At 38.1% G+C, this 25,063-nt stretch overlaps 1 protein-coding gene across 1 annotated transcript in view; it reads left to right on the forward strand.

Moving 5' to 3' along the window:
- The window catches only part of ATP9B (ATPase phospholipid transporting 9B (putative)), a 294,182-nt gene that overhangs the window by 91,330 nt on the left and 177,789 nt on the right, over positions 1–25,063 (forward strand). Inside the window, exon 8 of the mRNA XM_017504545.2 lies at positions 6,262–6,356. Within this exon, the coding sequence (XP_017360034.2) occupies positions 6,262–6,356 (95 nt within the window). The remainder of the gene's footprint in view (positions 1–6,261; positions 6,357–25,063) is intronic.

The following is a 25,063-nucleotide window of genomic DNA, read 5'->3' on the forward strand; positions in this document are numbered from 1 at the left end:
TTTTTAGGTGTTGCAAAGTGGTGGTATTCTAATTGTTTCTTCTTTTGTATTTACTAGCTGACACTCTTGTGAAGACATCAGTATCAATTATATGACTGCTGTGAGATTTCAGGAAAGGCAGAATGAATATTTGATATTCTTCTTTACCTGTTTTAAGAGCAATATGCTGGAAAAACTAAAAATAGAATTACTATGTGATCCAGCAGTTGCACTTCTGAGTATTTACCCAAATGATTTGAAATCAGTTTGCCAAAGAGATATTTGCATTCTTATTGATCTTTGCAGAATTATTCACAGTAGCCAAGTTATGGAATCCACCTAAGTGTCCCTTAATAAATGAGTGGATAAAGAAAATGTGGTATATAAATACGATTGAGCTTTAAAATAAAATAAATTCTGTCATTTGTGATAACATGGATGGAACTGGAGAACATTACACTAAGTGAAATCAGCCAGGTATGGAGAGTCAAATACTGCATGTTTGTATTTCTACATGGCATCTAAAACAGTTGAACTTAGAGAAGCAGAGGATAAGTAGAGTGATGCTGGAGGAGAGGAGTATTGGTGAGTTTATAGTCAAAGGGTACAAAATATTAGGAGGAGTACGGTTTTTTTTTGATTGTGTGATTTATTAACAGAAGTTGTGTTATACAATTCAGAATTACTAAGTAAATTCCAAATGTTCTCACCATAAAAAATGACAGGTATTTGAGGTGATAGATATGTTAATTAACTTGATGTAATCATTGTACATTGTGTTTGTAATTTATAGCATAATTTGGTACCCTATAAATACCTAAAAGTATAATTTGTCAATTTTATAGCAAGATAAAAGAACAAATATGTGAGATTCTTAGCAAAGGTAAGCAAAGAATTTTTAAAAGTCCATTTATGAACTCATGCATTTTAACATGTAGATGTTAATACATTCCGTTCTATTCTAGTCCTTACTGTTTTTTTGTGGCCCCATGTTTTCTTCTTTGTTCAATGAAAGTCTCTTCACATCTGTTCTTGTGACCGTTTGATGCTTTCCCCAGTTGCTTTCTTACACACTAGTTATTTTGTTTCGGGCTGTTTTTATTTCCTGTCCCATCAGAGTTTTTCAGGGAGCCCTGACTCCTTCTGGGCCTTTATTTGAACAGATCTTGATTTCTGTTTTTGGAAGGAGAATTGTGATACTGGAAGGATCTAGTGATATTCCCAATTCATATTTAGGATTATGGAATGTTTACATCTTTAATTTTATATTTGTATTTCTTAAGTAGAAAATCTTGCTTTGTACATTCTTAATGTCCATGAATTTCAATTCCCAAAGTTAAGATAAGCAACACCAATTCTTCAACAGCACTACCTAAGCAATATGGCAAAGCCCTGTCTCTACAAAAAAAAAAAAAATACAAAAATTAGCCAGGCATGGTGGGAAGATCACCTCAGCCGAGGAGGTTGAGGCTGCAGTGAGCCTGGATCTCACCACTGCACTCCAGTCTGGGCTCAAAAAATATACATATTTGTCTTAGTTACCATGATATAGTACTGATGACTAATTGCATAAAGTATGAGCTTCACTTTTGACCCCTCAGTCCAGAGATCACTGAATCAACAACCTGATTGTCACATGACCTGTGATTGATATGACATCACTTCTTCAGAGTCTGTTGGTGACTGGTCACCACAAACAGCAAAGAATGTGGTTGTGTTTCTCCTTGTCAAAGTTAATTTGCTTTTTACCACCAAACACAGCGTCATTAATCCAGCCGGTGTGCCCTGGCCTTACTTCAACCTTTCAAGCCTGTAATCTTAGGTGAGCTTTTAGACCTGTTATTATTGCTGTGTAACTGGTGATCATGCAGTATTGTCAGTTGATGTTTTGAAGAAGTATGTCAGAACACATGCAGATGAAAATATTTAAGCATAGTGGCAGGAAGTGACTCCAGGCTCCGCACGTGTGATACTGCAGAAAGTCTGCTGCCCCACACCATGGCCCTGTGGGAAGCTGGGGAGAGCGAACAGATTGTTCACAGTGCGGGCCTGCCCTGCCCTTCAAGCCACTCATGGTTTCAAGCCAGAGGAATTGTCTGAAGTTGAATTTGCTGGCAAAAAAGGGGAAAGTCATGGTATTGAAAAAGATGAAGATGTCCTCATGTAAGTGATGCCAACCAAAAATGTCACATTAAAGGAACTCTCAGGCATATTTCCTGACACAGAAAGCCTGTAAGATACACAGCATTAGCTCGTCTCAGCTTCCATGGCAGCCTGGCAGTGCCAAAGCCTAGAGGAAATGCTTCCTTCATCTCATAAGTTTTGTGATGAGGAAGAGACAAGTTGTGTTCAAACTTCTGTAAGATTTTAAGGAAGAAACAAGACACTTTTATTCTCAGTGTTTCTATTGTTTTAAATTAGCGTACTCGGTGAACACTAGCTGTATTCTTTTTGTCTCTCCATACATTTATAATTGGCAGGAAGAAAGTTTCAGTGTTCTGACAGGTTTTTAATAGCCATCAGACAATTGTCATTTCCCCATTGATTTTATAAGATTGCACTTCATGGATTAGTTTAGATGGTCGTTTTTCCGGTCCCACGTAACTGCAAAATGATGGCAGCTCATGCTTGCTTCTGTGTGTATGTGTGTTTCCATATCACAGCACCAGCATGAACATGAATGATATGGTAATGGAAGCCTGTTTAAAGTTTGTCTCTAGTTTCTTTGCTTAGTATATGTCCCAGAAGGACATATACTCCAGTTTCCATATATTAAGTCACATGCAGTTCAGAGATCCTTGGAGATGGTTGTGCAACAGAGTTTTTGTATGTTTCCAAATCCTTGCACCAATGACAACAGAGCTGGTGACATAAAGCAGATCATTACTACATACCTGCAGTCGGCGGAGGAGGGCGTGCATATTACCTTTATGGTTAGGGAGATGTGATGCTGATGGTGGTTTCACAGACATGCACGTAGGGCAGAACACATCAGATTTTATATTTTAAGCATGAGGGTTATTGTATGGCCATTATAGCTCAGTAAGATTGTTGACTTTTAAGTAAAAATATCACACCGATCTAAGAGGACAGACTGAGCAACTAGATAGAGCCAACAACCCCTGGACAACATTTACAATAAAATGAAATTATCACTTATCTCTACAAAGCCCCAAATGCTGGCAGATTCGAGCAAACCACCCAAAACCACAGGGCCTGCTGGAATTCTTATTCTGTCTTCTCGCATGTTCTTGAAAATCAGGATTCTCAATATGGAAGAAGGAAGATGTAGCTGTAGTATCAAAGAGCTTTAAGAAAACATCTTGTGTTACTGACCTGGAATTGGCAATGTCATTGTGAACTCATGAGTTACCTTGTGTGTGGGTACACACACACACACACACACACACTCTCTCTCTCTCTCTCTCTCTCTCTCTCTCCATTTCTTTCTTTTTGTTCTTGCTTTGTCCAGTGAAAAGACCTAGAAACAATATTCAGTACAGTGGCAATGAGCATCTCGTGATACCAGTTTGCAGTAAAATCACCAGAGTCTACTAGGTTCATGTCGCCGGGACTCAGGCACCACATGAAGAGACTCTCATTGGCCAATTATGGGGCAATCTGAGATTCTGTAATAAGGACAACAATAATCATTACATTGTATTGAGACTTAACAAATACTGCTGTTCACCCCATTGTTCACCATCTGGGGATGGCAGTGCCAGTTCATTGTCCCGAAACATGGGTGAAGAGCAACAGGGAGCCACCCTTCCCTACAGGAGCTGTTCTACTGGGTGACCACACCCAGCTCAAAAGGGCGGAAGCTGCTCTGTCTACTTTATTTTCAGCTGAAATTAAAAAGTAGGACAGATCATCTCTCTCTACATCCTCCTGTGACGTAGCGTGTCTTGGTGCTGAGCATGAGTGGCCGCCACACCAAGTAGAGCAGAATCTGGACCTGGTGCCTCTAGGTCGAAACAGTGCTGTAGTGCTGAAGGCCAGCTGGAGCAAGGGCTGGGCTCCAGGCAGGTGGATGGGGAAGGCAGTCAGACTGGACCACAAGCATGCAGATGGTCTAGTGCAGACCCAGGTCTTTCAGCAGATGAATCAGAAGGAGAGAGGAGTAGAGGGGAGGGGACCTATAGAATAAAAGTGACTTTGAAGACAGCAAGGATAGGTAGGGCTCAGCTCTAGTGTCTGAGGATGTCCATTTGGGCATGAACTCTTAAGCAAAGCAAGGAGGTAGAAGCGACCCGTTTTGGAAGGACGAGGGGCCTGTGTTTGGGATGGGGCACTGGAGGGTCTCCTGAGGGACCTTGAGGTTGTTTACACAGGGTATTTGGTTTCTAGTAATTTGCTAGGTATACCTATGCTTGTGTGGCTTTCTGTAACTATTTTCTTTTACAATTTAAAATTTTCTGGCTGGGTGTGGTGGGTGGCTCATGCCTATAATCCCAGCATCTGGGGAGGCTTAAGTGGAAGGACTGCTTGATTCCAAAAGTTTGACACCAGTCTGGTCGACATAGTGATACCCCACTTGTACAAAAAATGAAAAAGAATTAGCTGGGCATGGTGGCACATGCCTGTAGTTCCAACTATTTGGGATGCTAAGGTGGGAGAATCGCATGAGCACAGGAAGTTGAGTTTACAACAATCTGTGATTGTGCTACTGCACCACTGCAGCCTGGGTGACAGAGCAGGATCCTGTCCCTTGAAAAAGGAAAAAAAAACCCTTAAAAAAAATTCTGCAACCTCAAAAGTTACCTGGATGAATTCTCTTTGATTAAACTGTGAATTATGTTTTATATGCTGCTTTTAATTCTTTAGGAGTTTTAAAAATGTTTGGTGTAATCTGGCTTTTTAATTATATAAAATATATCTGATTTTAAGTGAACAGTATATGTTATATTCAGAAGGCCTAAAATCTATTCCTGTTCCCTTCCCCTATAGGAATTATACATATATACATGTGTACATAGGTATATGTGCACACACACACAGAAGCATTTGTACACACACAGATACACTCACACAGAGATATACACACATAGGAACACAGATTTTCATGCCCTCACATCCTTCACATACACAGATATGCATGCATGCAGACATACGTACACACTTATGCACACAGATATGTTCACACACCAATATGCACACACACAGAAACACACAGATCCTCAGGTACTTGTTTACAGTTATATATGCATATTATACACAGATACCCATGTACACATACATGCATACACAAATACATATATACATGCATGTGCACACACAGCACACACAAGTTAGCCATGTGTGCGCACACATACATGCGCACACAGATACACACATGGGCACATATCCACACACAGATGAACATGCACGTATATACAGTGATACATGCATAGAGAGATGTATGAAGACACATGAATTCCCTCTCTTCCCTCCCTTGTTCTTAACGATAATGTATTTTTCTATTTACAGTGTGCTGCACCTTGCTTTCTTCATTTCACAGTCTGCATCATAGACGTCTTTCCATGACAGTCTATTGCGGTCATCTTATTTGCTTTACTTTCTTTATTGGTGCATGTGCTCTATTTTATTCAGCTAGTACTGTTTGCTCCCCTTTGTTTCATAACAGTCCTCTGTTATTAGAAATAATGCTGGAAGGAGCAGTCTTGTGTGTTTTTCATTTTGTGCTTTTGCTATTTTGTCATTAGAATAGATTCTGAGAAGTAGGATGACAGCATGGCCAAAGAGGAATGGATTTTCCTAATAGAATATCTTACCATGTTTGAAACTGGATAGGCTTGTGAGCATATTGTAACACTTAACCTGGGTCTCAGCATTGTAGCTGTGCTTTTATGATTGAACATTTTTTATGATGGTAAATCTGATATTAGCAAGATAATATCACACATTCTTGGATATTTTTGTGTATTTGTTATTTTGTTATTATCAAAACATACATTGAAAGTAGAAATGATCAATGTAGTTTTTCTAAAATAGGAGACTGATTAATGTTAAACCTTAATAGGCAAGAACAGCAAACAGGAAATAAGTGATTACCTAAAAAAATTTTTAATGGTCTACATCTTTTCATCAAACTTATTTTGTGAAGCAAGGAACATTGTGTAAAATAAAGGTTTTTAAGGATTTTTGTTCCTGGGAATGTCTAGATTGTTATTTCTTTGTCCTGCTGTGCCCTGGAATTATTCTTTGATGGTACCTGTAGCTCAGGAAAAACCTTCTGTAACACAATTCAAGAGTGGTAAATGTTTATTCTCTACTTCCAAGGTTCGTGTTTTATTCGAACTGATCAACTAGATGGTGAAACTGACTGGAAGCTGAAGGTGGCGGTGAGCTGCACACAACGGCTGCCGGCTCTTGGGGTGAGCAGCATCGAGACTTCTCCATCCTCTTATTTTTAGTGGTGGTTTCTAGGTTTCATGTATATTTCTGTTTATACAAGCTATTTTATTTAATGCATTGAGAATTTATTTTATCATTTCTTTATTCCTTATGAAGGCAATTCACAAAATTATGCCAAAATAATTTCTGTGATGTCTTAGCACATAATCAGTTTTAGGTAGTTTTGAATTTTCCTTTTGACACAGGTTTTCTTTCTCCTCTGCTCACCTTCCTCCCCTTCCTCCCCTTCTTGACCCCTCCTACTCTTCCTCCTCCTCCTCCTCCTCCTCCTCTTAATGTCCTTTTTCTTTTTTAATTTATTTTGTTTTTTAAATGGCACGTTTTCACTCTGTTGCCCAGGCTGAAGTACAGTAACATGATCATAGCTCACTGCACCCTAAAACTCCTGGGCTCAAGTGATACTCTCTCTGCAGCCTCCTGAGTAGATGAGAGTACGGGTGTATACCACAATGCCCAGCTAATTTTTAATTTTTTTTTGTAGAGACGGTGGGGGGTCTTGTTGTGTTGCTCAGGCTGGTCTTGAACTCCTGGCCTCAAGCAGCCTTCTCACTTTGGTCTTTCAAAGTGCTGGAATTAAAGGTGTGAGCCACCACTCCCAGCCAGAAACTTTTAGTTTTTATTTGGCTATTTGTCCCTCTTTGTGATTTGGTATTGATGTTTGCCAGTTAAAAAGTAAATTCATGCTAGTGTGGAGATTCTTCCAAATCAGTAATACCGGATATTCTCAAATGAATATCCTATTTTTAATTTTCTCCTTCTTAGGCACATAGAAATGTTTTTCTTTCCCCTGTTTTCTCCCTGTATATCACATGGGCTTCATTGGCCTTCAGGTCAGAAGCTCTGTTTGAAAATTGTCCAAGCTCCTTCTCTGGGTCAGGCTTCTCAGTCAAAGCCAGGCAGTGAGTGCTACTCAGATGATTTGTTTTCATGGGATTTTAATTTCCAGTGTTCTATGATTGTTTACGTAAATTCTGTAGGATACTATGAATAATTTATATGTTTAGAGTTACTACAACTTACATTTTTCATGGTCAGTGAATGAAGCAAGGTAGATTCTACTGGACTAACAGATGAGCAGGTTGGAGAGGTTGGGCAGTTGACAGCTGTCTTTTACCTGCTTTGCAGTGGGTAGAGTCAACTAGGCAGCTGTTAAATCATGAAGTCAGATGCCAGGGAGAGCACCTCCTCACCTGAGGGTGGGGCGGGGTGTGTGCATGGGGCACTTCCCGGATCACACAGTGTGGCTTTCAGTGGAGCTGCCAAACTTTTCCAGAGTGGCTGTGCCGTTCCGTGTCCTCACCAGCACTGGATGAGTGACCCAGTTTCTCTGTCCTTGCCACCTTCAGTGTTGTCACCAGTTTTTATTATAGTCATCTGACGGTGTGCAGTGCTACCTTCCTGGGGCTTCAGCTTGCATTTTTGTGGGGGCTGGTCGTGCACAACATTGTTTCTCCTGCTCGTTTGCCATCTGCCTGTCCTCTTTGGTGATGTGTCCTGTTGACAGTCTCTGAGCAGAACCATTCTGCCTTCACGTCTGATGCCACCTGCAGCTTGTTAAGGGAGTCCCTGTCAGGGTGAGGAGGTTCTTTCTAGTCCTAGATGGCTGAGAGGTCTTATCCTGAATGGGTGTTAGATTTTTCCAAAGCTTTTCTGTATCTGTAGGGATGATCGTATGGATTTTGTCCTTTATCTATTAATATGATGGTCTGTGGTCTGACTTCACATGTTATACCAACCTTGTGTTATTGGCATAAACCTCACCTAGTCATACTGAGTGTCTTTTGATTATGTCACAGTATTTGATCTGCTAATATTTTGTTAAGGATGTTTTGTGCTGATGTTTATGAAAGATATGGATCTGCATTGCCTTTTTTTAATGTCTTCAGTTGGATATCTAGGGGTAAGCTGCCCTTATAAAGAGTTGGGGAGTCTTTTTGCCTCCTGTAATTTTTAAAACAGTTGGCATAAAATTGGTGTTATTTTTTTAAAATGTTGAACAAATTCACTTTTGGAACTCTCTGATCCAAGAGTTTACTTTGTGGGAAAACATTTGACTGTGAATTGAATTTCTTTGGTATAGAGTTAATCAGATTTTCTGTTCATTGAAAATGTGTGTTTTTCAGAGAATTAGTTCATTTTATGTAAGTTGACAACATTAATGACATAAAGTTTTAATATTCTATTATTATTTTTTAGCTATTTTAGGATTCCTTCTTTCACGCCCAATATTGGTAGTTTATATCCTGTCTGTATTTTGTTGATCATGTCAAAGAACTTGTTTTTGGTTTCATTGATTATCTTTATTGTTTGTTCATTTTCCGTGTTGTTAATTTCTGCTCGGATTTTATTTCCTTCATTCTACATAGTTTATGTATAATACTATTTTTGTTTCTTCCTCCATAAGGTGGAAGTTAGACCTTTGATTTTACTTATTATTTCTGAAAGTTTATAAACTTTCAGAGCTATAAACCTCTTTCCAAGCAGTATTTACCTGTCATGCAAATTTTGATATTCTGCATTTTTGTTATTTAATTAAAAATATTTTCTAATTCTTTCATGATTTCTTCTTTTCATCCCTTGATTATTTGTAAATACATATTTGTTTGCCAAATAGTTGGGGATTTTCCCAGTGTCTTGTAATTTATTGTTATTTAATTCTCTTATGGTTACGGAACATATTCTTTTCTATTTCAGTCCTTTCATATGTATTGAAACTTGTGATATGGCCCAGCATAGGAACTCTCTGGGTCAGTACTCCATGTGAACTTAAAAATAATGTTTGATCTCCTGTTGTCTGGATGTTTTGTAAATGTTCATTAGGTCAAGCTAATGGAAACTGTTATTAAAAAATTTTTTTTTCTGCCGTTTTTAGTCTTAATTACTGAAGAAGACTTTTAAGATCTCATACTTTTGGTAGATTTAACTATTTCTCCTTTTGGCTCTGTTAGTTGTTTTCTTATGTATATTGAAGCACTGTTTTTGGGTTCATACACATGCAAAATTATTGTATTTTCTTGAATTGGCCCTTTTTCATTATTCCTGGTAGTATTCTTTGTTGAGACATCTATTTTGTTCTTTACTATTATAGTAATTCCAGCTTTTTTAAAATTAGCATTTACATGGTTTATTTTTTTCCATCATTTTATGTTTCATATATATTTCTTTGAATTTAAAGTTTGTTTCTTAATGTAATAAAAGTAGGTACTGCTTTTTCATTCTGAGAATTGCTGCATTTTATTGTGTACCTTTACTGTAATCATTAACATGGTTGAGCTGAAGTCAGGCATTTTACTCCTTATGTTCTAATTACCCATTTCTTTGTTTCTTTTCATCTTTGGGTGTTGTGTTATATTTCCATTTCATCACCATTGTTGGCTAATTAGCTGTGTGTATTAGTTATGTTTTGTGTCATTATCATGTTTCCAATATATGTTTTTAACTTACCACAGTCTTTCTCCATGTCACTTACTGTGTAAGAGTCTTGAGACATGACTTCCTTCCCATACTTTGTATTTGTGTCATTTATCTTACTTCTACATATTATCAGCCTCATAGTGCATTGCTGTTTTTTGTTTGAAGTTGTCAAGCATATTTTAAAGAGAGTAAAAAATGAAAACAATCTTTTCCATTTACCCATGTGCTTACCTGTTCTGGGACTTCTCTTTCTTGTGTGTTGATCCAAGTTTCCATTTACTGCCATTTTTCTTTAGTTCTAAGAACTTCTTACAACATGTCTTGTAGTGAAATTTGCTAGAGATTGTGTCAATTTTTGTTTGAAAGTTGTCTTCATTTTGCCTTTTTCTTTGTTTTTGAGACAGAATCTCGTTCTGTCATAAAGGTTGAAGTGCAGTGACTCCATCTTGAGTTACTGCAGCCTCCGCCTCCTGGGTTGAAGCAATTCTTCTGCCTCAGTGTCCTGAGTAGCTGGGATTACAGGCCTGTACCACCATACCTGGCTAATTTTTGTACTTTTTTTTTTTTTAGGGCTGGGGTTTCACCATGTTGGTCTGGCTGGTCTTGAACTCCTGACCTCAGGTGATCCACCCACCTCAGCTTCCCAAAGTGCTGTAATTACGGGTGTGAGCCATTGCTCAGGGCCTCCTTTGCTGTCAGTTTTGAAAGCTGTTTTGAAGTTTTCATTTGACAGTCTTTCTTTTTTATCTCTGCCTTTCAGAGCTTTTACTTTATCTTACGGCATCCATAGTCCTGAAAAGATGCCTGCAGGCCTCTTTATCCTCTGCTCCTTTTTCTGCCTTCAGAAATTTAAGTATGATGTGTTTTCATTTGTCTTGCTTGGGTTTGTTGGACTTCTTATATCCAGAGTTTCATGATTTTTATCTATTTTCCAGATTTTCAGCCTTTTTTTTTTTAATCATTCCTTCTGCCCAAACCTCTCTAAATGGGACATGACCAATAGGATTAGTCTAGCTACTGATATCAGGGAAATTAGTCTAACTACTCATCTCAAAAAAAGACCCAGAAGAAAAGAGCAAGAGCTTCAGTGGGAATATCAAGTAGTTAGATTTCCACATGCCACTGAAGGTCTCTTACTCTTTTTTTCTCACCTTTTTTTTTTTTCTTCTCCTTCTGTAACTCAAGTTTGATAGTTTCTGTTGCTCTGTTATTAAATTCACTGACATCTTATTCACTGTCTAGTCTTCTGTTAAGCCCACCCAATGAATTTTGTTGTTCAAGTGTTGTAATCTCTGGATGTTCCCATACGTTTTTCTCATTTTTGTTGTTTAAATCTGTTTTTTGTTCTTTCCTAATATATAATGGCTTCATTGGACTATTTCAGCAGTTTATAATGCTTAATTCCATGTCTGTTAACTTCGTTATCTCTGTCCCTTTTGGGTATATTCCTATTTAAAATTTTTGGCCCTTATTATAGGCCCATACTTTCCTGCTTCTTTCCATGTCTGGTAATTTTTTATTGTATGCTGAGTATATAAGTATTATAATTAATGTCTGAGATTTTCATTTCTATTTTTAAAGCATCTTGATATTTATTAAATTAGTTCAGCCACTTGTGGGTCAACTTGATGTTTTCAAGGTTTGTTCTTAAACTTTGTTAGAGAGGCCTAGAGGCTCCTTTCTTGTAATGCTATTTAATCGTATTCTTAGAGCTGGATCCTGCTGGGATCCTTCTGATGTCTCCTGAAATCCTTGCTGGTTCAGAGGTGCCTCTGAACTCTGGCTAGTCAAAACTCATCTCTCTTCAACTCTGTGTAATCTTTGCTAGTGGCTCAAGTTGGAGCTCTGTGGTTCTCCTTTGGCTGGACAGACATATTCTTAGCCTGAATGCTGTGCGTGCTCACATTCAGTAATGCTCAGGTGGAACACTTTCATATTTCTGCAATTCTTTCTCTTCCTTGCCCCTTTTCAGTATTTTGCAAATGCTAGTTGTCAGTTTCCCTGAATTCTGGTCTCAGTCTCCTAAATTCAGAACAGCTGCCTCCCTCCACCTGGCTTCTGCCCTGTAAAGTGGTAAATCTTCTTCACCTGGGTTTATGTGGGGCACATGGTGTTCTCTTTTCTCTGAGGTCACTGTATCTAATGTCTGAAAATAGGTATTTTATAAGTGTTGTCCATTTTCCGGTTGTTTTCGTGGGAGGGCAAGTCTCACATTAGTTACCACAACATGGCTTGTAGAAGTCCTTGATTAATTTTTAATGAAAAATACTAAGTTCCTTGTGGATGAAAGAAACTACATGACATTTCAAATTATAATTAAACTAAAATAAACAAGCAGGTATTTGCAGACTAAAAATTTGCTTGTGGGTGGGGCATCTGCCTGCTGGGAGGTCTGGGCTCCCCAGGCCTGTGACTGCCCCCAGAGACTGGTGCCTGCCCTTCTGCCACCTTCACATGTTCCTGCCCTCTCCTTAGGGGCATTCCTTCAAGAAACAGGTGAACATCAATTTTGATTCCTGATTCTAATAGTCATGTGTGCATTGAATATCATACATAAATCACAAAATAGAAAAAAAAAAACTCTCTCTTCATTTGCCAGTCTGCATTGGCTTTCATTAATATTTTGGTATAAATCCTTTCTGACAGTACCTTCCCCTGGCCACATTCTTGCATGGTTGCATAATTCTATATACTATGATTTTTTTTTCCAGTAGAATATTTATTCAACAATATGCTATGGGTCTTTTCATGTTAGAAATTGTGTATGCCTGCAAGTGTTTTATTAGGTGCATAGTTTCTGATAAATTATAGCTTCTGTAACTGGCCTGATATTGGTGAATTTAAAAGTTATCATTTTGAAATTCTAGATTAAAAAAAATAAGCATATTCCAAGAATTTTAATTATTTGGCCAAAATGCTCTTCAGAAGACTATGCCATTTATAACATCTACTGCATATTAATTAATCAATCTTTCACCGTTTTTCAATCTAATAACCAAAAGTGGTATCCCATTTGTTTAGTTTTTTATGTGCGAGGTTGAAGATAATTATTATTTGAGAAAGTGTATTTCTCATATTTATATTTTCTAAGTCTGTTCATGTTATCTGCTTATTTTTCTACTGTGTGTTTTTAAAGTTCTTTTTATAAAAGTTTGTTATTTTTTTATTTTTCAATTTTTTTCTAAAAACTTATGTTTATTGTTTCTGTTGCTCATATAAAAGTTCAGTGTATTTCTATAATGTGACCTACCAATATTTTTGAAATGGTTGCTGCTTTTTGGATTCATGCTTAGACTATTTCCACTCATGATTATATTTTAAATAATTACTTTTAAAATAATTCCTGCTTTCCGTGCAAAATCTGATCATCTACCATTTTTTGGGGGGTGATTTTTTTTTTTTTTTTTTTTTTTTGGAGTTTTGCTCTTGTTGCCCAAGCCAGAGCACAGTGGCGTGATCTCAGCTCACTGCAACCTCCCTCTCCCAGGTTGAAGCAATTCTCCCACCTCAGCCTCCTGAGTAGCTGGGACTACAGGTGTGCGCTACCACGCCTGGCTAATTTTTTGTATTTTTAGTAGAGATGTGGCTTCACCGTGTTGGCCAGGCTAGTGTTGAACTCCTGACCTCAGGTGATTTGCCCACCTCGGCTTCCCAAAGTGCTAGGATGACAGGCATGAGCCACCGTCCCCTACCGATCTTTTTTTTTTTAGTTTAATTAAAGTTAAAAAAATAAAAAAAAGCAAAAACTGTTAGTCAATTGTACCAGTACCATTTACTGAAGAACTTTTTGTTTGTTAGTTTTTTGTTTTTGCACAAATTTAATATTGCCCCCAAATGGTTATACAATTCTAATTTCTCAACATCAGAGTATGAACATGTCTGTTTCTCCATAACTTTGCCCAGTATGTGTTACAAATGTATTCTTCAATCTGTTTCTTAACTTCTGCCCTTATAATATCTTTGCCTTATAAATATTTCAAATTTTATTTAGGTAAATATTTATATGTTTTCTTTTATTAAATTGTTTATATGTTTCCCTTTATGCATTTATAGGTTTTGTCTTGTGCCAGAGGCTGTTTGCCCCCCAGTGTTCATTTATCATTTTTTAAATGTTTGTCAGTAGCTGGAATCTAAAAGTGAGAGCCAAGTAATTTACATTTACAGTATTATAATTATTAAACTATTGTTCCCTACAGTTCCATCTGATGCACAAAGACCTAGGAGAGGGAAGTTGAATCATGTCACTTAGTATGTGTGGCTAAATAGTTGTTTTAGAGTTAAGCTTAAGGTAGATTCTTTTTTTTTGTTGTTGTTACGTGTCATGAGCTGAGCAGAATCATGCCTCACTCTGGCCTGCATTTTCTGTGTCGTCATTTCCCTTAGCCCTTTCCCATCCTCGCTCTGCTTCCCAGTGTTTTTAACTTGCTTTTCTTTATTTTCTGTTGTGAAATAAATCTGTTCCATTGCCTTATTACTTGACATCTGGTTTATTAGTCTCATGCTATTTATTAAGGTAAGTTTTATCATAGAGACATTCTTGCAGCATACTGACTTTGTAGTGTAATTGGAACTGATTGCTGGGTTAACACTACTGTTTCTTGATTCCATATTTCCTCCTTGTGTCCTTTTCTTCTTTCTTATGTACATCCTTAAGTAATCTCTCCAGAACTAAAGTGGGAACACTGTGAGTACTTAAGACTGGAGGAGATTTTGGTTTGCTGTAACACTTGGATGAAAGCCTCACCCTCTGTCTTCCTCCTGAAGAACCTTCCAAGAATTTTAGGGTCACTGGCAGTAGGCAGCTTGGGAGCAAGTCACACTAAATGATAATTTTGTACCAGATTTAATTTTGCTAAGTTTAGTAGAAAAGAAAATACAGAATCAAAACACTATATTACAAAGAATTTTTCTGAAAATAAAAAAGCCAAAAAAACCAACCAAGCAAGAGTATTGGTGTATGATTCCATTAATATAAAATTCTACAAATGATCAGCAGGTGGTAGAGGCTAGGAGGGTTAGGAGTACAGGGATTGGTGGGCCACAAGGGAGCACAGGGATACTTTTGTGAGTAATGGAAATGTTCAGTATCCTGAGGTGGTGATGGTCACAGGCATATACATATATCAAAACAAAATTTTACACTTTAAATATGTGTAGTTTATTGCATGTAAATTACACCTTAATGAAGTAGTTACAATTTTTCATACTGTTATGTATAACTTTGAGCAATGCTCTTTGCGGTGATTACAGGAAGTGACATTATCTTCAGTATTATAAGAATGCTTGCTTTATTTTTATTAGTGTCAGATACACACATATGTAAATTCAAAAATATTTACAGAATTAATTCATACAATGCAACTTTTAAATGTTTGTAGCCAGTATACTTTGATAGAGTCTGATTAAGAATTTCAGTGACATAACTAGATGGTAAATGAAAACATTTTAATTTTTGATGTAACCACACCACCAAAAAGCAGTATATCCTAGGAAAAAAGGAAGTTTGACTGAATATCTGATTCATTAATCAATTTTAAATTGTAGCTTCATATAACTTGGCATATTAGGTATAGATCTTTTTTTCCATGAAGAAGAAAGCTCTGATTTCATTATGGATACAGGCAAAGCAATTTAGTTTTTCATGTAATAGCATATGCCCATAATCGTCCCTCATCCTGACATTTGTGTCTCTCGTGGTGTAGACCTGAGGGCTCTTCTGTGTCGTGAGCTGTTTGGTGTATCCCCAGTTGTGTCACATCAGACTGTGTCCATTGTGACAGCCAGGCTAAGGAAACTTAGAGACCTAAGAATTCCTCTGGATGTGCTGAGGACACAGCCAAGAACCACCTTTTTCAATTCTGTTGTATTCTCAGAGCACTTAATATGATCAGAGAATTAAGACTTGGAAGAGTCATGTAATAATAGCTATGCTGCAGATCCTGTAATGCCAGGTGCAGTTTCTTGTGGCTTCATCGCTGTCTGGAGGCACAGTTTTCAGGCATCGTAGACATTTGGGAAATATGTTTCTGGCTTTTGCGATCAAACAAATTTATTAACAACCACAAGGCCACAGTAATTTTCAATAAATCATGACATGCTGATTTATTTCAGAAGATCCATATAGCAGTAAACAATACCATTTACATTTAATTAGTTTTATTGAACAAAAGGCAATTTTATTTGTAATGAACCACATGTTATGATTAAGGATGTATTTTAATGACCTTTAAGTAATGCGAACAAATGTTGCCCTTGACCTAACAGCAGAGGCTTTCCTACATTATTGAAAACTTCAGAATGATTTTTAAATTATCGTGAAAAGCTTCGAATGACATTCTCATTATTGTGCCATTATTCAGTCATTTGATGTCTACTACACTAGATGAAATGCATTCCTCTAAATGCTGATGTGTGTGTAGAAATGAGCTTGCTAGCTTGTTTTTTATTTTCATGTATCAAAAGGTAGTTTGATGTATGAAAGTTTCATGTTTTGAAAATTACTGACAGTGTAATATTTAAATGATGAATGATTCTCAAACTTGCCTCATCCCTGGAATCATTTGAGTGCTTATTAAACATTCTAGTAGAAGTTTCATAATTCTCAAGTTACTAGAGAACATTTCTTTTTGTGTAAACTAGCTTAACCTGAAAATAAATTTTTGCTATTATTAGTTAATACATAGTCTAAGCTACTGTAGCAGTTGCACTGTGGTAAACTGGTATGTTCAGCCGTTAGTTCACCCTTTCTGCAGCCTCTGTTCTTTAGAAATTTGAAAACTAACCTGCAGGTACTTTTCAGTTTCTTGAAAGGTATGTGAATTCGCTTTTACATTGAACGTACTTTCACAGAGCTTTAGGGCGGGAGTGAGGAGGAGGTATCTTTTTGCCAGTATGTTCTCTGCGGGCAGTATTCCTGGGGGTGTGAGGTCCTGCTGCTGTTCTCCAGCTCTAGGGCTTAGGTGGGAGCCCGCTGTGTGGTGGTGGCCTCCAAACCATGTGTCTCAGATGTGATCCTTGCCATGGTTCTGTCCTTGGATGGCTATTTTGGTGACATTCTGAGAGTAGTTTTCGAGCATCAGTCATGAGCTTCCTCCTTTCACTGATTTTGGAAGCATCTCATTCTTTGTATGAAATCACTTTCTGGTCCATGGTCCAGGATGGCTTCTGTGTCCTATACCAAAACATGACTGACACACCTTAAATCAAAACAATTTTTCACCCTCACAGTAGGTCAGGTGGGTGGTCCAAGGCTGATAAGCAGCTTTGTCATCTCTCATAGGTGGTTCCAGTCGCTGCCCCACCTCTACACTGGCCCTGCAGGGGAGGGGAAGGAAGGCCCTGGTGAGGACTTGGACCCAAAGGGGCTCATGTCCTTTTGCATGTTCTGCTGGCCAGAATCTGTCACCTGGTCCTAAGCAGCTACAAAGAAGGCTGAGAAATATATTCTTTACGTGAGAAGCGACCTACCCATCTAAAGCTTCACAGTTCTATTTTTGAAAGGAAATGGGAAGGAGGGTGGAAGATGGTCACTGCCGAGCTATTGCTTCACTTTGTTTTCTGCTGAGTGTCTGACTCCCCCGTGCTGCTGCTGAATGGAGTGCACCAAACCATTCCAGCAGTTCTCAGAGGACTGTGCTGCCCTAAGAGCAGGGTGCTCCCTTTAGAACTGCCGTTATAATGACCTGTTTTATTAGCATCAGTGATTTCACATGCATTCTTCAAGGAACTCTAAGCAGTTTACAAATTTGTATGTTAATGACTTACATAGATTAAAATAGAAAACGAATGAAATGCCAACAGAAAAATAGTAAATACGTCTTCTAGCAAAGACGCCATATCAATTTTAGATGATTGAATCTTCTCTGTTAAAGATTTTTAAGTGATTGACTGAGGCATACAACTCTCTCCAGTCCCTTTAAGAGGAAATCTGGCAGGCAAGACTCCTGTGTAGAAAACATGAGGATGCCCTTTAGCCATGCTGCCGCTTTTCCAAAAGGGTCATTGGAATGCATGTGTAGAATCAACAGAAGAGAGAAAGCCTGATACTTCCTCAAAGCCGAGCCCAGAGAAAGTAGTTGTTCCAGGAACAGAAAAGAGTAAGTTCTGATGTCTAATATACTTCAAGAAATCTCAAAGGATGTTACTAGCAACCTAAATAAAACAAGCTATGAAGAAGGATCATGTGGAAAATAAAAACTCTTAGAAATAAGAGTGGAAAATGAATTGTACCACATCCCTCAGAATACAGGCCAAGGTTGGGAAACACAGACTGATGGTTACCAGTTTTAGCTTGGCCCTCAGCGCTCTCTGTAATCCTTGTTAGAAGTTGTAATCAACTGTGTTCCTCTTATTGATGGCAGTGCTTTTATACTTTTCCACTTTTCTTTGATTTCTGATCCGACTGTCTTTCCTTCACCAGTAAGACCAGTTTGTCTTACCTTACATGGAAAAAGGATTCTGTGAAATGGAAATTCCTTCAATATCCCATTAATAAAGGAAGAACATTACCTCTGTTCCCTCATTTTACCTATAATTACAGTAGAGAATCAGTCCTTCTAAGAGTAATTATTTCATAGCTTTCAACTGGTCTTATCTAAGTGTGCTTTTCAGGGATCTCAGATGATGAGTGGTTTTCCTCTTCTCATGTTTCTCTGTTTTCTTTTTGTTGGCCCTTAAGGCCTTTAAGTGAACATCAGTTTCTCAAGTCTTCCTTTAGATCTTTCTTCAATTTTAGCTTAATTGAATATTTTTATAATACTATTTTATTTCTTGACTTTTTAGCATTTTTTGGTTTGCAATATGCTTTTAACTAAAATATGTCTTTAATTAGAGTTTTTAACTAGTTACAATATGCCTTTAACTAAAAGTGTATTGTGAAAAATGAAGATTGTACCACTTCCTGTAAAATATAAGAATTTTGTCCTCAAATAGACCTAATTCCCCCACCTACCCTTTATACTATAGGGTCCCCCTGAACAACACAGGGGTCAAGCGTGTCAGTCTCCCACAGTCAAAAATCTATGTGTAAACTTTTAACACCCCCCAAATTTAACTGTTAATAACCTACTGTTCACTGGAAACCTTGCCGATAACCTAAACAGTTAACACATATTTTGAATGTAATATGTATTATATACTGTATCCTTTCACAAAATAAGCTAGAGAAAAGAAAATATTAAGAAAATCATGCAGAAGAGGTAATACATTTATAGTACAGTACTGTATTTATTGATAGCATAAGTTGATATCACCTGTTAGCAAGGTGAACTGGGTCTGAAATGGTGGGCAGCCACAGCTGCAGACTTTAATCCACCACTAAGCAATTGAGCTTTTTCTTGTATTGTCGTGACTTTTGTCTACTTTTTGGGAACATTTCCAGCATCACTAGAGGCACTTCTTATGGGTCCCGTGGTGTTATTTAAGGTTCACGCTATGATATTACGCTGAACACAAAGGAAAATATGTGAGCACCACGACCGAACAGTCATTACTGTGATGTACGCGGAACTGGGGCGGAGCACTGCTCACACAGAGGCCTCGCCCGCAGATCCTCGCGCATGCGCGCACTCACTGCAGCAGCAGCGGGAGGGGCTGTGATGCGATTCCAGGAGCACAGTGAGCACTGCAGTTAGTTCTGTGCAGTTAGGGTTTAATACTTTGTCTTCATGATCGTTTGTATGTCTCTCAGCTGCAGATGGTGTCATGTCCTGTGTGTTTCAAGTTTTATTTTACTTTTAACTTTTTGTAATACATTTGTGTGTATTTTATAGTAGTAAATGATGCAATAGACTACTTCTATATTTTAGGTTCTTTTGTTATACGTAACTTTAAACATTTAAAAAAAAATTCTAGGCTATGTGGTGTATCTTCAAGTTTTTTCAAATTATCAAGAAATCTCCAGAAAGTTTTCTATTTACTGAAAAAAATTCATTTATAACTGGACCTGCACAGTTCCAACCCATGTTCAAGAGCTCAGTGTACTTTTTAAATACGTATTATATCTATACGTTATAAACTGTTCCAGCCCATTGTATTTACACACACAGACACACACACACACACACACACACACACACAATTTTTCTTTTGAGACAGAGTTTTGCTCCATCTCCCAGGCTGCAGTGCAGTGACATGATGTCAGCTCACTGCAGCCTCTGCCTCCCAGGTTCAATCAGTTCTCCTCCCTTAGCCTCTTGAGTAGCTGGGACTACAGGCGTGCACCAGCTTGCATGGCTAATTTTTGTACTTTTAGTAGAGACAGGGTTTCTCTATGAGGGCCAGGCTGGTCTCAAACTCTTGGCCTCATGTGATGCACCTGCCTTGGGCTCCCAAAGTGCTGGGATTTACAGGCATGAGCCACTGTCCCTGGCCCATTTTATTTATATTTGAAGGGAATTAAGATTAAAAATAGGATTTGGGGTTTAAAAAATATTTTACTTAGATATTTACCATTTTTGTTCCATACCACTCCTTCTTGAAGATCTGAATTTCTGCCTGATATTGTTTACCTTTAGCTTGAAGGACCTCTGCTGATATTCCTCTAGTGGATGTCTGCTGGAAAGGAGTTCTCATTTTGTTTATCTGACAGTGTCTTTATTTCTCCTGTATTCTTTTTTTTTTTTTGAGATGGAGTTTTGCTCTTGTTACCCAGGCTGGAGTGCAATGGCGCGATCTCGGCTCACCACAACCTCCGCCTCCCGGGTTCAGGCAATTCTCCTGCCTCAGCCTCCTGAGTAGCTGGGATTACAGGTACGTGCCACCATGCGCAGCTGATTTTTTGTGTTTTTAGTAGAGACGGGGTTTCACCATGTTGACCATGATGGTCTCGATCTCTTGACCTCGTGATCCACCCGCCTCGGCCTCCCAAAGTGCTGGGGTTACAGGCTTGAGCCACCGCGCCCGGCCTCTCCTGTATTCTTAAAGAATATTTTTGCTGGATATTGAATTCTGGGTTGACAAGTCTGCCCTCCACACCCTCCTCCCTGCATTAAATATTTTGTTCCATTGTCTTCTGACTCCATTATTTATAATGAGAAATCAGTGGTGTTTTGATAGTTCTTCTCTTGTGTATCATGTGTTCTTTTTCTCTAGGTATTTTTGAGATGTTTTTTCTTTATTTTTGGTTTTTAGCAATTTGACTTTCATATTTTTACATTTTATATATCTGTTTAAGGGATTTCTGGGCTTCCTGAATATGTACATTTCTGGATGACAATAAATTTGGCCTATTTTTAGTCATTATTTCTTCAGATAGTTTTTCTTTTTTCATTCTCTCTCTGTCCACTTACTCTGAACCCCAGTTACATGAATGTTAGACTTCATGATATTCTCATGGTTCTGTGACTGTATTCATATTCAAAATGATTTTTTTTCCTACGTCCTTTGAATCATTATCTCTCTTTTTTAAATTGAGGTTCTGGGGTACATGTGCAGATTGTGCAGGATTGTTGCATAGTTACATACATGGCACTGTGGTTTGTTGCCTTCATCCTCTAATCACCTGTGTCTGGCATTTCTCCCCATGTTATCCCTCCCCAACCTCCCCACCCCTGCTGTCCCTCCCCTGCCCCCCACAACAGACCCCAGTGTGTGATGCTCCCCTCCCTGTGTCCATGTATTCTCATTGTTCAATACCCACCTATGAGTGAGAACATGTGCTGTTTGATTTTCTGTTCTTGTGCCAGTTTGCTGAGAATGATGGTTTCCAGATTCATCCATGTCCCTACAAAGGACACGAACTCATTTTTTATGGCTGCATAGTATTCCATGGTACATATGTGCCACATTTTCCTTGTCCAGTCTGTCATCGATGGGCATTTGGGTTGGTTCCAGGTCTTTGCTATTGTAAACAGTGCTGCAGTGAACATATGTGTGCATGTGTCTTGATAATAGACTGATTTATAATCCTTTGTGTATATATCCAGTAATGGGATTGCTGGGTCAAATGGAATTTCTATTTCTAGGTCCTTGAGGAACCACCACACTGTCTTCCACAATGGTTGAACTAATTTATACTCCCACCAATAGTGTAAAAGTGTTCCTATTTCTCCACATCCTCTCCAGCATCTGTTGTCTCCAGATTTTTTGATGATCACCATTCTAACTGGCAAGAGATGGTATCTTAATGTGGTTTTGATTTGCATTTCTCTAATTACTAGTGATGATGAGCATTTTTTCATGTTTGTTGGCTTCATGTATGTCTTCTTTTGAAAAGTGTCTGTTGATATCCTTTACCCACTTTTGAATGGGTTTGTTTTTCTTCTTGTAAATCTGTTTTAGTTCTTTGTAGATTCTGGATATTAGCCCTTTGTCAGATGGGTAGACTGCATATTTTTTTTCCCATTCTGTTGGTTGCCAGTTCACTCTAATGATTGTTTCTTTTGCTGTACAGAAGCTCTGGAGTTTAATTAGATCCTATTTGTCTATTTTGGCTTTTGTTGCCAATGCTTTTGGTGTTTTGGTCATGAAGTCCTATGCCTATGCCTATGTCCTGAATGGTTTTGCCTAGGTTTTTTTCTAGGATTTTTATGGTGTTAGGTCTTATGTTTAAGTCTTTAATCCATCTGGAGTTAATTTTAGCGTAAGGTGTCAGGAGGGGGTCCAGTTTCTGTTTTCTGCACATGGCTAGACAGTTTTCTCAACACCATTTATTAAATAGGGAATCGTTTCTCCATTGCTTGTGTTCGTAAGGATTGTCAAAGATCAGATGGTCGTAGATGTGTGGTGTTGCCTCCGAGGCCTATGTTCTGTTCCATTGGTCTATATCTCTGTTTTGGTACCAGTACCATGCTGTTTTGATTACTGTAGCCTTGTAGTATAGTTTGAAGTCAGGTAGCATGATGGCCCCAGCTTTGTTCTTTTTGCTTAGGATTGTCTTGGCTATGAGGGCTCTTTTTTGATTGCATATGAAGTTTAAGGTGGTATTTTTCCAGTTCTGTGAAGAAGGTCATTGGTAGCTTGATGGGGATAGTGTTGAATCTATAAATTACTTTGGGCAGTATGGCCATTTTCACGATATTGATTCTTCCTAACTATGAACATGGAATGTTTCTCCATCTGTTTGTGTCCTCTCTTATTTCTTTGAGCAGTTGTTTGTAGTTCTCCTTGAAGAAGCCCTTTACATCCTTTGTTACTTGTATTCCTAGGTATTTTATTCTCTTTGTACCAATTGTGAATGGGAGTTTGCTCATGATTTGGCTCTCTGTTAGTCTGTTACTGGTATATAGGGATGCTTGTGATTTCTGCACATTGATTTTGTATCCTGAGACTTTGCTGAAGTTGCTGATCAGTTTCAGGAGATTTTGAGCTGAGATGATAGGGTCTTCTAAATATACAATCATGTCATCTGCAAATCAGGATAATTTGACTTCCTCCTTTCCTAATTGAATACCGTTTCTTTTTTTTTCTTGCCTGATTGCTTTGGCTAGAACTTCCAATACTATATTGAATAGTAGTGGTGAGAGAGGGCATCCTTGTCTAGTGCCAGATTTCAAAGGGAATGCCTCCAGTTTTTGCCCATTTAGTATGATAATGGCTGTAGGTTTGTCGTAAATAGCTTTTATTATTTTGAGATATGTTCCATGGATACCTAGTTTATAGAGAGTTTTTAGCATAAAGGGCTGTTAATTTTGTTGAGGGCCTTCTCCGCATCTGCTAAGACAATCATGTGGTTTTTGTCTTTGCTTCTGTTTATGTGGTGGATTACATTTATAGACTTGCGTATGTTGAACCAGCCTTGTATCCCTGGGATGAAGCCTAATTGATCATGATGCATAAGCTTTTTGATGTGCTGTTGCAATTGGCTTGCCAGTATTTTATTGAAGATTTTTGCATCTGTGTTCACCACGGATATTAGCCTGATGTTTTCTTTTCTTGTTGAGTCTCTGCCAGGGTTTGGTATCAGGATAATGTTGGTCTCATACAATGATTTGGGAAGGATTCCCTCTTTTTTGATTGTTTGGAATAGTTTCAGAAGGAATCGTACGAGCTCCTGTTTGTACATCTGGTAGAATTTGGCTGTGAACCCATCTGGACTTGGACTTTTTTTGGTTTGTAGGCTATTAATTGCTTCCTCAACCTCAGCCCTTGTTATTGGTCTGTGCAAGGTTTCAGCTTCTTCCTGGTTTAGGCTTGGGAGGGTGCAAGTGTCCAAGAGTTTATCCATTTATTCCAGGTTTACTGGTTTATGTGCATAGAGTTGTTTATAGTAATCTCTGATGGTAGTTTGTATTTCTGTGGAATCTGGTGGTAATGTCCCATTTTTCGTTTTTTATTGCATCTATTTGATTCTTCTCTCTTTTCTTTTTCATTAATCTGGCTGCTAGTGTTCTGTTTTGTTGATCTTTTCAAAAAACCAGCTGCTGGATTTATTGATTTTTTTGAAGGGTTTTCTTTTCTTGTGTGTGTGTGTCTCTATCTTCTTCAGTTCTGCTCTGATCGTAGTTATTTCTTGTCTTCTTCTAGGTTTTTTGTTTCTTTGACCTTGCTCCTCTAGCTCTTTCAATTTTGACGATAGGGTGTCGATTTTAGATCCTTCCTTGCTTCTCATGTGGGCATATATTGTTATAAGTTTTCCTCTAGACGCTGCTTTAAATGTGTCCCAGAGATTCTGGTACATTGTGTCTTCATTCTCGTTGGTTTTGAAGAACATTTTTATTTCTGCCTTTATTTCATTGTTTATCCAGTTGACATTCAGGAGCTAGTTGTTCAGTTTCTATGAAGTTGTGTGATTCTGAGTTAGTTTCTCAATCCTGAGTTCTAATTTGATTGCCCTGTGGTCTAAAAGACTGTTTGTTATTGTTTCTGTTCTTTTGCATTTGCTGAGGAGTGATTTACTTCTAATTGTGTGGTCAGTTTTAGAGTAGGTGTGATGTGGTGCTGAGAAGAATGTGTATTCTGTGGATTTGGGGTGGAGAGTTCTGTAAATGTCTATTAGGTCCACTTGGTCCAGATCTGAGTTGGAGTCCTGGATATCCTTGTTGATTTTCTGTCTTGTTGATTTGTCTAATATTGACAGTGGAGTGTTGAAGTCTCCCACTATTGTGTGGGAGTCTAAGTCTCTTTGTAGGTTGTTAAGAACTTGCTTTATGTATCTGGGTGCTCCTGTATTGGGTGCATATATATTTAGAATAGTTAGCTCTTCTTGTTGCATTGATCCTTTTACCATTATGTAATGCCCTTCTTTGTCTCTTTTGATCTTTGTTGATTTAAAGTCCCATTTTATCAGAGACTAGGATTGCTACTCCTGCTTTTT

This window comes from Cebus imitator, unplaced genomic scaffold (assembly GCF_001604975.1).
Source record: "Cebus imitator isolate Cc_AM_T3 unplaced genomic scaffold, Cebus_imitator-1.0 Scaffold324, whole genome shotgun sequence".
NCBI lineage: Eukaryota > Metazoa > Chordata > Mammalia > Primates > Cebidae > Cebus > Cebus imitator.